The 21,140-nt window shown below is 35.6% G+C and overlaps 1 protein-coding gene across 1 annotated transcript in view; it reads right to left on the bottom strand.

The window, feature by feature from the left end:
• Positions 1-568: 568 nt before the first annotated feature.
• The window catches only part of MRC1 (mannose receptor C-type 1), a 120,607-nt gene continuing 100,035 nt past the window's right edge, over positions 569-21,140 (bottom strand). The window contains 7 exon segments of the mRNA XM_043969197.1: positions 569-1,610; positions 1,980-2,021; positions 3,183-3,350; positions 5,377-5,490; positions 10,570-10,719; positions 12,652-12,817; positions 19,762-19,991. Of these exon segments, the coding sequence (XP_043825132.1) occupies positions 1,363-1,610; positions 1,980-2,021; positions 3,183-3,350; positions 5,377-5,490; positions 10,570-10,719; positions 12,652-12,817; positions 19,762-19,991 (1,118 nt within the window). The 3' untranslated portion in view covers positions 569-1,362.

Raw genomic sequence — 21,140 nt, 5'->3', positions numbered from 1 at the left:
TTTCCTCATGTGGAAAATGAGGAGGATCTAGTAAATGACCCCTAAGACTCTTTTAAATGTAAGTCAGCAAAGTGAAGTAGACTGAGTATTAGATATTGAGTCAAAAAAAATCTCTGAGTTTGAATCCCAGGTGTGCTGCTTAGAACCTCTGTGACATTAGATAAGTCGACAATCCTATCTAGTCCTTAATTTCCTGTCAAATGAAGACTGGATGGCTTCTAAGATCTTATCTAACTCTTAAGTCTATGAGATGCTATGACCTCATGGTACCCTAATCTATTGCTTAGGGAACTTTGCCTCTGGGTTTTATATAATTCTGGAGTGATGGCACTGTTCAAGGGAAAATAGAAGACAAATATGCACATACACAAGCCATTAAACTTTTGCTTTGTGTGCCACGTTTTAGGGACACATCTATTGCTTTCATTTAACAAGTTCCTAGATCAATGTATGCCTTTCAGTGGCAATATAACTACTATTATCAGTAGTGGTACTTTGGAAAAGCAAAATTGTTTTTAAAAATACATATACAAAGTTGCGATCACAGAACTTAACACCAATACAAATGTTTTAAAAATAGACCTTATTGGGGCTCTTTATTTCATATCACTTCAAAAGATCGGATGAAGCAAATGTTTAAGAATTTGTTTCATACCCACTGACACCTGAGGAAAATGTTTTTAAAATTACTCCAGACAAAAGTTATAAAATTTTCAGCATTCACATTGTAAAACCATGTTTTCTCAGATAAAAAATACAACTCAAAATTATACAATACTAATGAGATGACTATTAATAATGAAAACTGCCCCAAAAGGAACATACCTGCATTTTTACATCCCTAAAATGATCTAAATTGCAATTCTTTCAATTCTTCTGATTATGGAATGTTGACATGAAATACAACCCAATCACCCTTTTCTCCTGGAAGATTGCAGAATTTCAGCAGAATTAGGTGTGTGCTTTCACTAAGAGCCCTATAAGGTGTATGAGGCGTGTGTGTGTGTGTGTGTGTGTGTGTGTGTGTGTGTGTGTGTGATTTACATGAATCTAACAGCCCTTCTTATAGTCATATTTTAGGAAGAGACCAATAACCATTAAACCGGGCCAATATAGTAAACCTAATTTTTAAGCATTTTATACTTACTCTCTTGAGAAAAGATCTTGACAGACCTAGGAAAGGAACAACTATTCCACCAGTGTGCAAAGGGCTGGGAGGAGACAGACAGTACAAAACTGAATAATGCAATTTCACATGGAAACAATCACTTTGGCTCAAGGTTTGGGGAAGTTTTCTCCAAAATTCTCCAGAATTTGGTAATTTATTAAACAATAATAGATAAACGTCCTTATGTTATTTCACTAAATGAGAGCACGTTCATTCTGTTCAATGTTGCCCATGAGATCCTTTGTGTCACTAGCTCCTGGAGTGGATCCTGTATTAAAATAGAGGGTGTTGTCAAAGTTTGCTTCTTGTGGCACTTGGACCTGTCTCTTCTTGTAAAAGAAATATGCAGCACCAGCAGCTCCTGTCATAATTAGGAGCACCACAACCACGATGACTCCAGTCGAATTGTGAGACCTGGAGGCTTTCCTAGTCTCTGGTCCAGCTATAAAGAAGCAGGAAACACAGTTAGAGAAAGGACACCATCAAAGCAGCAAAGAATCTGACTTAAAGAGATGAGTACAATGTTATTCTAGCATAGCAGTGGAATTCATGGTTCTTCTCTCTCCCACACTACATTTATCAAATAGAAGTGAAAGGTGAAGAAGTAACAGTCTACACAATACAGAAGGAACATGCAAAATGTTAGTAATATCATCTAGCTGCAGGGCTATTTTAGCTCCATAGGCACCAAATAGATATTTAATTATTATTTTTACACTAACATAAGGTTAGAACTTGAAAATATAAAAGTTAAAAAATATATACAGATATAGTAATCATTTTAGCATTGACATTTCTGTGATGTCCTTACCGTTTGTTTTTGCCAATGCCTGAGTAGGTTCAGCATCAACAACTTAAAAAAAAAAAAGATATTTGTTTAAAGTTTATATGAGCTCATAATTAAGTGATACATGGGTAATTCATATTGTTTAATTCTCAAATAAGTGATAATGATTCCAAACTTAGACATTACTTTACTATCATTTTCTCTGCCTATACTTACCCAGACTCTTTCCATGACTTTATTTTATCCCATGCCTATCCTATACTTGTACTCACTGAATGCAGCATCCTGTTACGGATGGAACTTTCCTATAATAATAGTTCACATTTATTTAGTGCTTTACAGTTTACAAAGTACTTTCCTAACAGGAACCATATGTGATGGATATTGAAAGTATTGTTATCGGGGCAACTAAGTGGTGCAGTAGACAAAGCACTGGCCCTGTAGTCAGGAGGACCTGAGTTCAAATCTAGACTCAGACACTTGACATTAGCTATGTGACCCTGGGCAAGTCACTTAACCCCAATTGCCTCAAAAATTAAAAAAAAAGAGAGTATTATTATCCCCATTCTATAAAGGAGAATATAGAGGCTCAAAGAGATTAAAAACTTGTCCACAATCATACCATTGCCATTAAAGTGGCCAAAAGCTTTCTAATTCCTGTCCACTATATCATGTTCTGAGCTATTATCAGTATCAGATCATTATATATATATATAATGATCTGATACTATCAGATCATATATATATATATATATAATGATCTGATACTGAGATATATATATATATATATATATATATATATATATATACACACACACACACACACACACACACACACATACATATGGGGTATTAGAGAGCTTACTTGGGCTGTCAATAACCCCAGAATGGGTCTTTCCAGCCATTCATAACTTTGGACATACGAGGATATATCATCTAAGTAAAATTATAAAACTAAATTATAATTTGAACATTAAGATAAAGGACTTTCTTTGTCCCAGGAAAGTACCAGATAGAACTCTTTAAGTATGGTTATGTTCAATTTATCCCTAAACTCCCAAATGCATTCTCTACTTGTCCCCATGCAGCTCCAATGTTGCTTGAACTCTATTGGATACCTAGCAATTGCTCTTTGCTTCTTTCTATTAACCCCTTATTTATGTCTGACTATGTGAATAATGGAAATGGTGTGATGATCATTTCAATATTATAGGAAAAAATACTTACTTTTTTCTCTTTTACAAATATAGCCTTTGTAGGAAGAGCAGTAAAGGTTGTTCCATAGACCATTTGAAGAATAGAGCTCCACGCAATCTTCATTGCGATCACTAGAGGGTTCTCCCGTTTTCCAGTTGACAAATGATACTGCATCGTTGTTTATCCAAAGCCAGTTCCCTAATTGTTAGAAGGGAGAGCCAAAAGTCACTTAGCAATAATCACTCAGAAAAACCTCAACTCTTTTAATTAGTCATGGATGTTGACATTAAGTACATGTAATTTCAAACAAGTTCATCATAGATTCCAAAATTTCTTGTTGTGTTAGTTTCCAATAGCCTCATCTCCAATAGACACTGTAGCCTCATGGGTGAGAAATCTGGTGTGAAATCTATGGAGCTACTGTGGAAATAAAAGGATAGAACTTGGAAAGGAATTAAGTACATGGTGAGTCCAAGATTATAAGGTGAGTGACTAGGAATACGGTGAAACAATGAACACGAATAGTAATTTGCATCACTATTTGGCTTACTAATTAAGAGGAGAGAAAATATGTTTTGGATCAAAGAAAATTAATTTGATTATGGAAATGTAAAGATTTTGGTGTAAGCAAAAACTGCTGTCTCCCATGCTTGGGAAACTCTCCCTCCTCATCTCTACCACCTGGCTTCTCTGGCATCTTTCCAGTCTCAATTAAAGACACACCTTCAAAAGATGGCTTTCCCAGTTTTCCTTAAACTTAGTGCCTTTCCACTGACACTACCCCCAATTTATCTGGTCTGTATTTTGTTTGTATATAGTTATTTACCTGTTGTCTCCCCCATTAGACTGTGAGCTCCTTGAGAGAAGGGATAATTTTTTTGCCTTTGTATCCCCAGTGCTTAGTATAGTGCTTGGCACATAGTAGGAGGTTAATAAATGCTAGGTGACTGACTAGGCAACTATAAAAGGGGACTGAAAGTTTCAAAGTCACATAGGAATAGTAGTGTTGAAATAATCACAGCTTACTGTATTTGTCTTATCCAAATAAATGAAATGTAAGAAATCTTCTTTATTCTTTTCCTTTTCAATGTTAATCTTTTCCTATACAAAGATATTCCATCAAGAATAATAAGTGAATATGGGAGAAAAGTATACCTCTAAGTAGAAACTTCCAATTGACCATGATATGCCATTTGTTAATTTTCTTTTTCTTTCTTTCTTTTACCTTTTAAAATTGGGTAGGGAGGGGACAGAGTGGAGTGGAGAAGGTAGTGATAAGATTCTCTAAAAACACCAGAAAAAGAAAAAAGAGAAGGTCATTGAAGAATGTTTTTTAAAATTCATAAAAGAAAACAGAGAGGCAAGGAAACAATCAGGTAAACAGGACAGAATTGAGAACTAGAGTTTGAATTTATCTATTTAAAATGAAAATCAATCTACATATAATATAAATAATCAGTTCCATGTCACAATCCTTTTTCTGCTCAGATTGATAGATAAATAAACATGATGCCTAATATTAGGTATGATACATACATATAAATATATACATACATATGTGACATGATAATAGGATATTTGCATAAAACACACATATATAACTTATACATATATATATATGAATATCCACTTTATTTGGTAATTATGTTCAGAATAAAAATAAATATTTTTAAAGACCACAACATGCTATGTACTGAATTTATCCACTCCTAATCTTTTACAATAAGAATATGATGAGACAACCATGAATCAATCACAAGACCACTGAAGTTTTTGTTTTCCCTTGGAACAGAAGATTCCAGATGTTCTATTCAATTCAATTTCAGTTAAAAAAAAAAAAACATTAAGTGCTTTTGACATCCAAGTCACTCCATGAAACTAGAGACAGAAAGGTCAGAAAAACCTTACCCTAAAGGAGTCTATCTTCTCCTAGGGTCAACAGAGAGAATAGTGGGTACACCAATAAGTAGGATGGAATATAAAAAAGTAGAATGTGATAGGTGCCAAATAGATACACAAATATGTATAAAAGAAAATGAAAAGTTCCGATATGAAAGTGGCAAAGAGAAAATTCAGAGTGTTCAAGGAAAGTTGGAGGAGCAACAAGACATTTCCATTGAAAAGCACATGAAGACGGAAGTAGTTGATCAATTTTTAAAAGGAGAAATGAAGAGGGAGCAGGACAGAAAATTCTCATGCTCAATAAAAACATAACGATACTTACCTTCTACATTTCTAAGCATTCCTATCCAAAAATTGGTTTTGCTTTTAAGTGGTTCAACCTTATATGTCAAAAACATAGATTCCACAGCTGACTCAATGGAAACCAAACTTGCACCTGCAAAGTGGACAAAGGAACAGAGATGATTCATACACATGGAACTGGTAGGGATGGCTTATTCTCTGTGCTAACTACATGGGCCTAGAGGCCACCATGACTAAAAAGCAGAATTTTGACCTTTTCACTAAGACACTGACTCTTCCCCTGAATGAAACAAGACATAATAACTGGGTGCCTCTTTCCCAGTCACTTGGTGGCTATTCATGGGATCCCTCTAAATATGAGGTTCTTTACTTTTTTGTGTCCTGGACCCTTTTGGCAGTCCAGTGAAGCCTATGGAATCTTTCTCAATATAACGTTTTTAGTGAAGGCAACAAATTCATTTTAAACATACACAACTTTCTAAGCTCTGAGGATACAAGCAAAAAGAAAGACCAGTCCCTGTCCCCAGAAAGCTAGCATTCTAATAGGAGAGAACAATACACAAAAGGAAGTTGAGAAAGGGAATATGGTGTCAACAACCAGAAAGTCAGAAGCAAAGTCAGGAAGGGAATGAAAATTGGTTGGCCTGGGCCCTTTTGCAAAATGCAAAAATAAAATACATAGGATTAGAAGGGAAATAAATCATATTGAAACAGTTATCAAAATATTAAGAAAAAAGCAAGTCAGAGACTCAATTTAAGAACTTCTCTAGATGAATTCGGATTTTAACTTCAAACTCCATAATGGTATCAGTTCATTCTTAAGATGAACATTACCATTCCTTTACTACAAAAGGTGTGGGGGAGGAAGTGATGTATTCTATGATTATTATTAAACTACATGGATTTCGTACTAACACACTGGCACAAATGTACATGGAAGCAACATGGTACAATGTAAAAAGTCATGGATTTGTACCTAGAAGAAGACCTAGATTCATAGCCTATCCCAGACACTTACTAGCTGTGCAAATTTGGGCAAAGGTACTTTACTTTCTAGGTCTCTGTTTCCACATCTGTAAATTGAGAGTATTAGACTTGATGACTTCTAAAGTCTCTTCTATCTGCATCTATGATCCCATGAAATGTTCTTTCTAATTTCATGGGCAAATAATCAAGCACAAACAACTTTACACAACAGCCACAGAAATTGTTGGTATAAGTGCCAGAATGATTTCATGAACAGTTACAAAATGATGATTTATGTTGTGCCCAACAGTATGGAATATTGTAAAGGAGTTACTGATATTTGGTAATGCTGCATTAAGAATGAAGAATGTGGGGCAACTAGGTGGCGCAGTGGATAGAGCACCGGTCCTGGAGTCAGGAGTACCTGAGTTCAAATTAGGCCTCAGACACTTAACACTTACTAGCTGTGTGACCCTGGGCAAGTCACTTAACCCCAATTGCCTACCTAAAAAAAAAAAAAAAGAATGAAGGATGTGTGGTGGTTATAGTGGTGTCAAAGGAGAATCTAGTTTGAAAGAGCTGAAAGAAAACATAGAATGTTGCCTGTCTCTAGTCTTTCCTCCCTCCAATCGATTTGGCATACTGTGAACTGAGGAATCTTCCCAATACATCGTTTGTATTGTATTTGTCTCTAACTCAACCGCTTTCAATGATTCTCCCCTGTGAACAAGATAAAATCCAAACTTCTTGTTATTCATCCTTCCTTTCAAAGAGAATGAATGACATCACAGGTGAAGTCTTTATTTGTGCGTGAATTGGACTTAAGTGAGGCAAAGTTGCCCAAAGTCATCAGCCGCACTCTTCCTTCCAGAGTCATTAAAATCCAGCGGCAAGATGAAAGTGTCAGGATGACTGGTAATGGCCAGGGATTCAGTGGATGACCTTGACATCTTCAAGGTCATCCAAGCCCTAAGCACTCCACAGTGACTGCTTTGACCACCTCCGTGGCCATTGGAACAAGTTGCCAAGATGCTTTTACTGGGATGTGGCTGCTGTGCATGCTATGGGCTCTTGGAGGCACATGTGAGAGTTGGATGAAAGGTGAACACCAAAGGTGAGCAACCCTTAAAAGGGCTCTCAGCAAGCCCTCACACCAGGGGTGCTAGTCCTCCCTGAAGATCCTACACACCCCTTCAAACTTCTTATCTTAGCATTCAGCTCTCTCCTTAGTCCAGCTACTATTAGCCCCTCCAATCTAATCTCTTAATAAACCGCTGCTTGAGTCTTCAATTCCAGCCAAATTATCCTAATATTCACTGTGATTTAAACTGGCAAGAGCTGCATTCCTACTTCCATAGATTGAATACCCAAACAAAATTAATTAATAAATCAACAAAACTTATTATTTATTAAATGCCTACTGCATGCTGGGCACTGTGCTAAGCCTTGAGTTACAAATACAAAGAAAGTAACAATCCCTATTCTCAAAGAACTAACACTCGAATTAATGGGAGACTAAACCATATATAGGCTAGTACCTTCATTTTATAGTGAAGCAAACAGATGCCTAAGGAGGTAAAGTAACTTGTCATTGTTATATGGTGGCCTTCTTCTCTATCACTTAGCTAAATTCTACCCTCTCTTCAACATCTATGTCAAGTCCTAGTCTGCCCTTTCCTCACTGCCTTGCCCAGCCCTCAGCAGATACCTTTTTTGAATTTCTCTAATACCACCTGTACTGATCTGTCAATTAGCATGTACTAAATTTTATTTATTTTTTTATTTATTAGATATGAATGAGTGGATAGATGGATGAGAACCCTGGGCGTAATGGCTAGAAAGTTGACCTTGGGAATAGAAAGCTCTAGATTCAAGTCAACATACTATCTGAATGACTATGGGCAAGTTATTTAATCTCTAAGTGCCCCAAACAACAACGTAAGGATAATTTACGGCGGGAGGGGGGGGGTGCAGCTAGGTGGTGCAGTAATTAAAGCACCAGCTCTGGATTCAGGAAGACCTGAGTTCAAATCCAACCTCAGACACTTGACACCAGCTGTGTGACCCTGGGAAAGTCATTTAACTCCAATTGCTCCACAAAAAAAGGACTAATTTATAGATGAGTTGCTGGATTTTATCACTAGAGTTTGCACACTGGGGGTTCCTCACATCACTGAAGTAACATGTCCTGACTGTATATACCTATATCTTTGTCTACATCTATATATCTTATTTATTCATATATATACACACATACTTCGATATCTATTTATGCCTCCATAGAACCTGACTCTGTAACTAAAGATCCTACTTTTCTTTGTAATTGCAATGCCTAATGTGAAGCTTTGCACACAGTAGTATTTAATAAATTTTGGGATGGTTCATGTTAATGGTACTTGGATACATAGGGAAAAGCTCATCACTTAGGTGGAATGTAGATATTAAACAATGAAAGAGCAAAAAAGGCATTATCCAGAACTCATTGGAGGCAAAAGAAAAAATCCCTTGTCCTTAATGTTCAGCAATGAAAATGATCACAGGCTAGATTTGATTGGTTTTATGTATTTAGATAAAAATAGATTTTATCCTGTTTCTCCTGGCGACAAGCTTTTGTTAATGTTCTACTAACCTATTTTTGGCTGGAACCCCTAAGATCAGATCTAACTCTGAAATTGTGCTATTGATCTCATGGAAAGTCACTATTATTGAAAAGAAAAACTTTTTTCCCTTAATTAACAAACTAGTTCTCTTTTGCAAAACAGAAACCAAATAAAGCAAAGAAAATCAATTGACTCAACACACAGTACAACACTAATAAGTAGATTAAGTGCCTTAGTGAGAAATAAACTTTTTAAAAATAAAATCCAAGTCAAGTGATTAAACTTTACCTAAATTAGAATTTTAAACAAAAGGTGCCAAGTTTTAAATCCTGTCTCTGACACATACTACCTATCTCTTGACCTTTGGCAAGCCATTTTATTTCTCTAGACCACAATTTCATCATTTATAAAATGAAATGAAATGTTTGGATTTGACAATTTCCAGGTTTCCTTACACTTCAAAGTCTTAGCATCCATGATGAGTCTGGACAGAAATCTGAATTAAAGACTAGTAGTTATTGGGTCAGGTCAAGATTAAACTAATATGTTAAATAACGAATTAATAGTGAATTAATTACAGATCATAGACAGATTTTAAATGGACTTTAGAGATCTTCTAATCCAGTTGCCTCCTTTTATAGATGAGATTCCACAGAGAAACTGTGACTTGTAAAAGGTAATATTTAATTGAATATAAGCTATATGAAAAATATTTCGGAAACTAAATTCTATATGATGGTTTATAGTTTAAAATAATTATGCATACAAGTCCTCTGGAAAAGTAGATGCAAACAAAGAGAGAAGAGAGGAATTTTTAAAAAGAGAAAGACCTAGGCTGAAATGACAGCTTTCTTTGATCAACTGAAGTAAGGGTCAAGACAATCTTATATTTTAAAGTATTTTAGAAGCAATTCAGCTCTATTTTGCTCCTTAGCACGTGCTTTTCTGGAAACTCTTCACCTAATTGTGGGAATATGATATAAATGATTTTCTGGTTCTGGTAAAAGAACTCTTAAGGTCAGGAGTCCCTGACAAGGGTCATCTCAAGATAAAAGTCATTGAATTTTAAAACATTATAGTCAGGGGCAGCTAGGTGGTGCAGTAGATAGAGCACTGGCCCTGGATTCAGGAGAACCTGAGTTCAAATCCGGCCTCAGACATTTGACACTTACTAGCTGTATGACCCTGGGCAAGTCACTTAACCCCAATAGCCTCACCAAAATCAAACAAACAAACAAAAACCATTATGATCAATGATAAAGGAAAGTATCTCTTGATTTGGCTGTAATATGGTAATCCATTGAGTAGGCCTGATTGGGAACTTTGAGATATAAAATGCAAGAAGGGGTCAAATACCCTTTGGTATATCTGCTGAGTTCATCTCTACAACTGTGGGATCATGCTAAAAAAAATGGCTCTGTGGATATTAGAACCCCAGTTCTTTTTCACAACTTTGGGGTTTGGACAAAAACTGGCTACATATTTGGAGGAGGTAATATGGCATTCTATGTAAAAAGAAATGCATTACAAAGAAGCAAATAGAGAAGTAGAAAATCTAATTCATTGAAGAACTTAAGGAACACTAGTAACCTTTTGCTCTAATATGTATAATCAACGAGCCAGATCTAAGTAAAACTCATACTCACCCATTCGGCTACATTCCAGCAAAGCTTGGCCCCAGCTTCTTGAAGAGGAAGATTCAATATAGTAACAATGGCGATGGAAAGGGATCCAAGCATTTTGTTCCGAATCGGGGCATCTGCCAGGTAATTGTGGAGGCTCTGTGGCAGGCTTTACTGGGAGTTAAGAAGACAAACAAAAAAAAAAGTCTCAAGTTAATGAAATGAAAGACATTCCAGGATCAATTTTAGGGGAAAGAAAATCTACCACTGGTCATATGTAAGAAACCACTAATTATCTATCATTTGAATTCATCATTATCACTATTTGAATTGTTGTTTTGATCAGTTCTGTTGATTTTACATAATCACAAACATATAGCTGTTTCATCAAGAGGATCCTAGAATTTTGTAGCTGAAAGGAATCCTTAATCCAATCTCCTCATTTTCCAGATGAGAAACCTGGTGTTTGTGGCTTGGCCAAGATCACACTATTTATTAGTGTCTGAAGCAGGATTCAAACCTTAGCCTCTAGTGTGGTTTAGCAGAAAGAACATTTAAATGAGCTGTCAGAAGATGTGGGCATGAATTCAAGCTTTGCAAGATACTACTTGTGTGAATCAGGGTGGGTTGCTTTCTCACTCTGGGTCTCACTTTCCCTATCTGGAATATTAGGTACATAAGAACCACAACACTCCCCAAATGCAGCATGAACCATATTAAAATGGAATTGGGGGATTCAGGAGGACCTGAGTTCAAATCTGGCCTCAGCCACTTAACACTTACTAGCTGTGTGACCCTGGGCAAATCACTTAACCCCAATTGCCTCAAAAAATGTAATTGGGAAATGTTTAATAACATAAATTGAAATATGATAAAAGATTGATGTTACATTGTAAAACTAAGTCAATATGTGGTCCATAAGGGTCCTTTTGTACAAATTAATGACCCCAGCTTCTACTTGAGTTTAAGACCAGTGCAATCGGGGCAGCTAGGTGGCGCAGTGGATAGAGCACCAGCCCTGGATTCAGGAGTACCTGAGTTCAAATCCGGCCTCAGACACTTAACACTTACTAGCTGTGTGACCCTGGGCAAGTCACTTAACCCCAATTGCCTCACTTAAAAAAAAAAAAAAGACCAGTGCAATCAATGGCCTTGAAGGCCTTTTCCAACCCTTAACTCTCCAATCCAAAGATCCTTTTAATGATGCTATCTTTCAGTCCAGTGATATTTCCATTATGCTCTATGGTAGTTGCTCATAATTCAGAAATTACATAATCAGATGCATGCACAGCAACATGTAAGTTTAATTCTTGGACTCCCCTGGTGAAATAGGGCAAAGTTATTTATGCTCTCAGTTCTGTTCTAAGTTCTATCCTTACCATATATCCCATGGGTGTTCTAGACTTGGGGATCCCTAATGCTTTCAGTCCTACCTGGTTAGTGTAAAGTTAGCATTTATTAACCTTCTGCCATTGCACCTCTGATGTTACAAAGGCCAAAGATTCCATTCTTTGTTTTAGTGCAAGTTCCCTAATCCCAAGAAATCTCCGAATAGACTGTGTTCCATAATTTTATGTTAGAATCACAATAGATCCTTGAAAAATAAGGAGATATACTTTGAGAATGAGGTGCCATAAAGTGAGAAGAATTCAATAATAAACATTCAGAATAGATCAGTGACAAATAACACTGATGATGTCAGAAGTAGAAATGGGGACTGGGCCTGAGATTTCATTGAATTAGGGAACTCCCAAATGGGAGCATATTCTAAGAGAGTTGCTTAGGTTAGAGTATGGGCCCTGGGGTTCACATAGCCGGTAGGTGTTAGAGGCAGGATTTGAATCCAGATCTTCCTGGCTCCAGGGTTGGTTCACTGGGTAAGGACATGATTCCCCCTAATATTTATACTGTTTGGGGCTGGAGGAAATAAGAGATAAATGGGTAAAGAATCGTTGATCTAACATCATTTTGTTAGCTAAAGGAGAGATTTTTGCCCACTCACAAATTCCTGAAACAATGTTTAATGTTTCTAGCATTATAACGACCAGGGTAGGTACTTCCTTTGAAAATCCAAATCCCCCAAACAGTATTGTAATGTCTAATTACCATCTGATTTTTTGCAGAGAAATTGGTAAGTTTCATTACAAGGTGATGTCTTCCAGAATCCTTCAAGATCCATGTAGACACAACCTGATTTCACTTGAGGTTCCCCAGCACCCCAATTTGTGTATCTCATTCTCCATTTATCAATCCATGCATATTCACCTTGAGTCTATAAAGAAAAACTTGGACTTCAGTTACTCCATATAATAACCAAAAAAAATTTAACCAAGTCAAATATTTTCCTCACAGATCCATAGACAGTTTGAATTGGAGGGCATGTTACAGGTCATCTAATTAAACTCTCCAATTTTATGGAGAAGGAAACTGAGGGCCAGAGAAGCTAATGACTATTCCAAATTCAAATAATTAGTAAGTAGAAAAATATTCAAGAACCCAGGTTTCTTGATTCCTAACCCAGCACTAATACATATTTCCGGATATCTTTATTTGTTTTATTCAATTTATTCTCTTGTACTTTAATAATTCACACAAATAAATTTTTTCTTTTTTTTTTTTGAGGGCAGAGCAATGAAGGTTAAGTGACTTGCAAAAGGTCACACAGCTAGTAAGTGTCAAGTGTCTGAGCCTGGATTTGAACTCGGGTCCTCTGAATCCAGGGCCGGTGCTTTATCCATTGTGCCACCTAGCTGCCCCCACAAATCAGTTTCTGGGTTTTTTTAAACAGGCTAATAAATGCCCTAAAAGTAACAACTTGTTTTAATTATGTTGTTTGTTTTTTATTTTGAAAGGACATCTGAGTGGATAAAGCACCAGCCCTGGATTCAGGATGAGCTGAGTTCAAATCCAGCCTCAGACACTTGACACTTACTAGCTGTGTGACCCTGGGCAAGTCACTTAAGCCTCATTGCCCTGAAAAAAAAAGACATCTGTAGCAGGCAATGTTCATTAACAGGCTAATGTCCAACATTGGCAAAGCTGTTCCATCCTTTAAAGAAATATCTCACAATATTATAACATATAAATCAATCAATTATTTCTTTCTCATTGATTCCATATAACTAATTGAATAGTACTCATCCTAACTTGGTTGAAAATAATGGTGTAAGGCAAAGCAAATTAATATTTTTATACCAAAGAAATGGATATTACATTTATTGTGGATAATTAAGAATAAAAGAAAAAATATCTATTTAAGATCATGAAAGAATTATGACAATATTTATTAAGAAATATATCCATATTTAGATGATAAAAATTAATTTAAAAGTAAAAGACAAAAATTTTTCTTCAAACTTTTAAAAACCAAAAGAGAAAATGTCTGCATAAAGTTGATTCACAGCCAATACCATACTTCCTTTTTACCAATAGTAATGAGAGGACTTAATCATGACCTTGGTTACTAGAGAAACCTCTAGTTCAAGGGATTTTTGTCATCTGACAGGGTCACTGCTCTCTACTGACTCCCCAGAGAGATAACAGCTCTTCCCCTCTTCTTCCAGAGTCATCTGAGAAATGGACTATAATAGAATATCCCAAGCCTATAGGGAAGCTCTATAACTTTAGAAAACTATAATAACTGACAGGGAGGGAGCTCATGAAAAATACTAAATGCACCTACCACCCAATCCTAACCTTTTCCCCAAAATTTTCTGTAAGCAGTGGTACAGTTACCCCTTCCTCATCATGATTTTTCTCATCATGGTTTCAATATATTGCAGATCAGTATAAGAAATTAAATGGGAATTTTGTGGAAGCTGCAGATAACATATCAAGGCCAGCAGATGACACAGAATAGGTTTAGAAATTCAGAATGCACAAAATATATGTATAGTATTATATAATATCAATATTTTTTATCTTTTAATACCATAATAATTCAGATCTCTTCTCTGATACAAAGGGAGATCAAAAAAAATTTTTTGTGGATTTTCCAGATCATGGGGCAGCATTCCCCTAAATCCCAAGATGTGGAAAGGATAACTGCAATTACATTCAGTACTCAAAAGGATCTGCATTTTCTTTGACTTGTGGGCATAGAACAACTTGAATAGAATATTGGGATTTTTTTCATTTTTTTCCAAAAGAAGTTTGATAGGATCAGAGATTTATAGCTAGAAGGGACTTTAGAGACCATCAAATCAAATCCTCTCATTTTACAGATGAACAAAAAAGACACAGAGAGGTGAAGTAACTTCTCCAGAGTCACACAGATAGTGTGTGAAGTAGGATATGAAAGCAGATCTTCCTGCCTCCAAATTTAGTTCCCTATCTATTATGCCACATTGTTTCTCCTTAAGAAAGAAGCCTTGCAACTTTCCAAATACAATATAGTCCTTCCCCTGCTTTATCCTGGGTCCCATTTATTGTCTATTTGTTCTATCTGTGTGTGTATATGTGTATATATATGTATGTTTATGTGTGTATGTGTGTATACACTGAAAAGTAAGTTATTCATCCACTTGTCTTTTCTCATGTGAACATTTTGGAATGGCTATGAATTTCTTCCAGGAGATTCTGCAATGCTCCAAGGTTTAATACAACCAGCAATCAAGCAATCAACATTTATGAAGGGTCTATTACGGGCATCTAGGTGGTTCAGTGGATATAGCACTGGACTTGGAATCAGGAAAATTCATGTTCATGAATTCAAATCCAGACTCAGACATGCTAGCTGGGTAACCCTGTGCAAGTTGCTTAACCCTGTTCGCCTCAATTTCCTCATCTGTAAAAATGAGCAGGAGAAGGAAATGGCAAACCACTGCAGTATCTTTGCCAAGAAAACCCCAAATGGGATCATGAAAAGTCAGACATGACTGAAACAACTCAACAATAACAACAACAACAAATTATGCGCCAGACACTGTACTACATGTATCCATAAACACTAGCATGTAAAAGACCATATCATCCACAGAGAGTATTTCTTCAATGTGGACTCCGTGCGAGATCCCCATTACGACAATGATCAATTCCTATTGGCAAGCACAAAATTCTCCCTACAGCCAAGAATATCCTCTTTGAAAATGTGCTTGATACATGAGTATATCATTTCCATACAAATTGTATATAGATAGGAAAGTAGGAATTTAGGTATGTAATCACAGATATCCTATTAGTTGCTTATTGTTGCTATTAATAAATTTAAAGATTTTTTGCCAAACCTTTGGGATCTTGACTTCCTTCACATGTCTCATGACCAAATCCCTCAATACTCTGTCAATTGTGTTACCTCCAGATCAAATCTCTACTACATACACTTGGTCTAATCCCATCATTATTCTTTTTAATATAATTTCTGTCTTTGTAATAATCATATCCAGGACTGTGTGGTCTAAATGTGCTTCTTGAGAGTTCAAATATGGTATAGCTCCATTATCCCAGGTAGTGAAAAAAGTTTGTTACAAAAATCTGCAGATCTGTTCTACTTTTCTTTTATTTATAAACTTTAATCTAGCTATTGGTACTCTAAACGCATGATCCTTGACTGTTCAAAAAAAACCCCATTTATTAAGTACCTACTATTTATAAGTGATTTTTATCAAACATTTAAAGATCAACTAATTCTAATACTAAATAAGTCATTTGGAATAATAGGTAAAGAAGGGATCTTTCCAAACTCCTTTTTAAAAACAAATATGATACTGATACCTAACCCAATGAAGAAGAAAAACAAAGAAAATTATAACCCAATTTCATTAATGAATATGGATGCAAAAATCCTAAATAAAATACTAGATAAAGTACTACAATATATCACAAATATTATACATTATGACCAAGGAGGATTTATATCAGAAATGTAGGGATTGCTTAACATAAGGAAAACTATTAACTTAATTGGTTATATCAATAATAAAAAATTTTAAATCATATGCTTATGTAAAATGATCCAGAAAAACTTTTGATAAAGTACACTTGTTTCTATTAAAAACACTTGAAAGTATAATTATAAATGGATTTTTCCTTAAATTGATCAATTATTTACTTAAAACCATCAGCAAACATTATTGTAATGAGGATGAGTTGGAAGCCTTCACAATAAGCTCAACTGTGAAACAAAGATGCCCACTGTGACCAATATTATGCAATATTGTGTTGGAAATCCTAGCAATAGCAATAAGAGAAAAAAAAAGAAAGAAAAGGGATCAGAATAGGTAATGAGGTAATAAAACTATAACTTTTTTTCAGATGAGATGATGAGATACTCAGAAAATCCCAAAGACTCGAGTAGAAAGTTATTTGAAACAATAATTTTAGCAAAGTATCTGGATATAAAGTAAATCCACATAAAGTATTAGCATTCTTATATATTACAGACAAAGCCCTGCAAGAAGAGATAATAACAAGATACCTCATTTAAAATAACACTAGACAGTAAAACAAAACAAAACAAAAAAATACCTGGGAATATACCTACCAAAATAAACCCAGGAACTATAAAAACAAATTTTTTTTTCAGGGCAATGAGGGTTAAGTGACTTGCCCGGGGTTACACAGTTAGTAAGTGTCAAGTGTCTGAGGCCGGATTTGAACTCAGGTCCTCCTGAATCCAGGGCCAGTACTTTATCCACTGTGCTACCTAGCTGTCCCCCAAACAAAATTATTTTTTAAAAAACTTTTTATTTAAATAAAATTGGATTTAAATAATTGAAGAAAATAATAGTACATGGGTAGGCAGGGCTAATATAATTAAAATTTACCTAAACTAATTTATATTTCAATGCCATCCCAATTAAATTACCAAAAATTATTTTACTGAATTAGAAAAATAATAACAAAATTCATTTGGAAGAATAAAAAAATATTAAAGGAACTAATTAAAAATGTAAAAAGGAGGTTCAGCACTAATTATCAAAACTATCTGGTACACATTAAGAAACAGAAAGGTTGGGGGCAGCTAGGTGGCGCAGTGGATAAAGCACCGGCCCTGGATTCAGGAGGACCTGAGTTCAAATCCAGCCTCAGACACTTAACACTTACTAGTTGTGTGACCCTGGGCAAGTCACTTAACCCCAATTGCCTCACTTAAAAAAAAAAAAAGAAACAGAAAGGTAAATCAATGGAACAGAGTAAATATATAACTTACAGTGCAAATAAATATAGTAACCTTGTATTTGACAAGTGTAAAGACTTAAGTTTTGGGGATAAGAATTCATTATTTGATAAAAATTGTTGTGGAAACTGGAAAACATTCTGGTAGAAATTGGATATAGACCAATCTCTTACAACATTTACCAAGATAAGATCAAAATGGATACAATACCTAGATATAAAAAGAGATTCTACAAGAAAATTTGAAGAACTAAGCACTTATCTAGTAATCAGAGTAAGAATATATTACTGGAGAAAAGGAATCACATAAATCTTGACCTTCTCATATAAATAAAAGCAAAAGAAAGTTGTAGCTTAATGGAAGCCTGGTTCACAATTTCTCTTTGGAAAGGAAAATAAAAGATTTGATACTTAGTTTTATTATACAACTAAAGACACTAAGGAACATAATTTCATGTGACATTTGGTCATCCCATATTTCAATGCTCATGATTAACATTTACAAAATGACTACTATGAAAAAATGCAGCATATTCACCACCACATTATAGGTAGGAAGAGGTAGTAAAATTTTATTAAAAGAAAAAAAGAACAACTAAACATTATATGACTCCCCAAATTAAATCAACATATGCTCTGAGGGTCAGCACGGAATAGTATAAAGAACCACCCTCAAGCCCTGTCCCTGACACATCCTGGCTATGTGATCTGGGGCAAATAATTGAAAGTCTTCACATCCCAGGAAACTCCACAACAATAATCTGAAGAGCAGATGCCAATTTGAATCATGAAAGTTACCTCATGAGAGTTCCTATACCCTCATAAAATCTTCATTCTGGATTACAAAAAAAAAATATGATATTCACTTATGCAAAGGTGGAATAGGTGAGGAAGACAAGGGATATACTGGGAAACCATCTTCAGGAGTAAAGAATGAAAAAGGTCAAAGACTTCTAGACCACACAGAAGCCTTATGCTTACATACCGTGAATACTTTCTTGAAGAAAGGAATCATTAAGTATTGGACATGAAGAACATCAAATGATATCACAAAATTTTTTAAAACTGCTTCTACTTTAGCAGACAGAGAAGAGACCCATCTTTGATATGGGAGTCACCACTGATTCAGGGGTCCGTGTATAGCCAGACCACTGATTTACTAGAACAAAGGCCAAAATCAACACAAAGCAAAAAAAAAAATTATGAGAAAAGAGCATACTATTAATTTAAAAAAACTCCATCTGACCTATGGAAAGCAATTCCTGAGGATAAACAATGGTATATGGAAAGAAGAAAGGAGCCAGATTTCAATAATTTTACACAGATAAATTTCACTGATGTCAATCAATTGACATTAATGAAGAAACAACAACCCCCCCAAAAAAAAGCCTAAAAACATTTTAGTGAGCATTCTCTTGACTGAGGTTATTAGCCAAACAGAGACATATGGAAGCCAAGAAAAATACTGGTTTAGAATATACTTGTTTAGGGGCGGCTAGGTGGTGCAGTGGATAGAGCACCGGCCCTGGAGTCAGGAGTACCTGAGTTCAAATCTGACCTCCGACACTTAACACTTACTAGCTGTGTGACCCTGGGCAAGTCACTCAACCCCAATTGCCTCACTAAAAAAACAAAAAAAGAATATACTTGTTTATAAAATTGAGTGAAAAGTAATGACTGAGGATTATGGGCCATGTTACCTCATAAAAAGGGAAGGAGTAAACAGTAAAACCAGTTTAAAGAAAGTTTAGCAAGAGACCCAACCTTAAGCAAAATCTTCCCAAGAGTATTCAAGAATTTAAATGGACAATTTTATACACACACACACACACACACACACATATACACATATGTATGTGTGTGTATAAATATATATATATATATATATATATAGTGTATATATGACAATAAACAGAAGAAAAAATATTATGGTGCTACCTGAAAAAAAAGTAAATAATTAAAGCTAATTAAAATCAGTATATGATCTGAGATGTTCTCAAACCGGATACAATATAAGATATTCTCAAGTAAGACCTTGGAGAAATATTGTGAATTCTTGGACACATTGAAGGGAAGCCTTGTATCCTTCTAATGTCTTACCAAGTTGCTGTTTAGACCAATCCAGATAGGTTCGTTGTGCTTCTGCATTTCCAGCCATACAAATGCATTGATATAGGGATCCAAGATGCTGGCAATCTGGGAAGACTTATCCTTGCAATATTCTGCTGCATCTTTCCATGTCATTTTCATTGTCATGATAGAATAGCTACTGTCACCAAATGGTTTGAAGTCCCCAGATGCCGGTGTCACAGAATGAGGCAGAGAAGGATCTAAAAAAAAAAAAAGATATCATTTTACTTATCTCAATGAATAGTATTGAGTTGAGGCCTCACTGGGGTGCATGGCCCTGTATTGGTATGGAATTATTAGAGCTTAAGATACATCATAACAGATACAGAATAGCACATCTATCCCTTGCATCTCCACAGCATTAAAATGTACAAGGTATTCCATGACTACTTTTCAGTAACAAATAGAATTGTTTTGATTTTCATCACTATTCTCCAAAGGCAATCATTTACAAATTGGTTTGGAAAAAAAAAAAAACTCTGTTAAGACCAAGCTTATCTGATAAAGAAATATATTCTTCCCCTCACCGCCACTCCAGCAGAGTATGTGCATCCGCCATTAAAATTGACCACAAGGAAATTTGGGAAATTGGTTCCTGGCCTCATATGCCTCTTTGCCATACATGGAATGCATCCTTTGTTTGATTGTCAGGTTGTAGCTCTGAGGCTCCATATCTTTGTCAATGTCTTTATACCTATATAGTAGCTATACTACCTATCTTCTACCCTGCCATAAGCCATGGGGTCCCCCTCCCTTTGGTGTCTTCTTTTCTTTGTTACAGGGTCTTGTGTGCTTGGCACATAATACTATATAAATGGTAGCTATTATTATTATAACTCCAAAGTTCTGTTGGTCCATAGTAACATTTCACATTGGTGAGGTCCCTCACTGGCAATGTGGCAGTGGTGGTGTCCCTTGAAGCAGTAAAGACTGATGGCAGGGGGGAAGCACTTGCATCAGGCAGTTTGACCACCAAGAAATAAAGTTTGACTTTCTGATTGGAGTATGCCTGGGGTAAAAGGGAAATGTGCATTGCCTAATTAGCAGAACTGCAAAACTGCATCATGCCTTGATTAAACTTAACTAACAGCCTCTTGGCAGATTACAACAGTAATTATAAGTAAGCTACTAAATTCTAGCCTAATCATTCTGTAATATATACTCTTATTCTTTTTTGCTTAACATTCACTTTTTTGTGGGAATAAATGACCTGTCCCATACCTGATTCATATCTGTACTTAAGGTTCTCTCTTTTTTAACTTTTCCTTTTTTCTGGAAACCCCCTAGGCTTTGAGGCCTAACTATTATAATTTCCCCAGAATTTTGTGGTTGGAATAATGAGCCAAAGA

The sequence above is a fragment of the Dromiciops gliroides genome, chromosome 5, assembly GCF_019393635.1.
Source record: "Dromiciops gliroides isolate mDroGli1 chromosome 5, mDroGli1.pri, whole genome shotgun sequence".
Lineage (NCBI taxonomy): Eukaryota > Metazoa > Chordata > Mammalia > Microbiotheria > Microbiotheriidae > Dromiciops > Dromiciops gliroides.
This window is presented reverse-complemented; position numbering and strand designations above follow the sequence as displayed.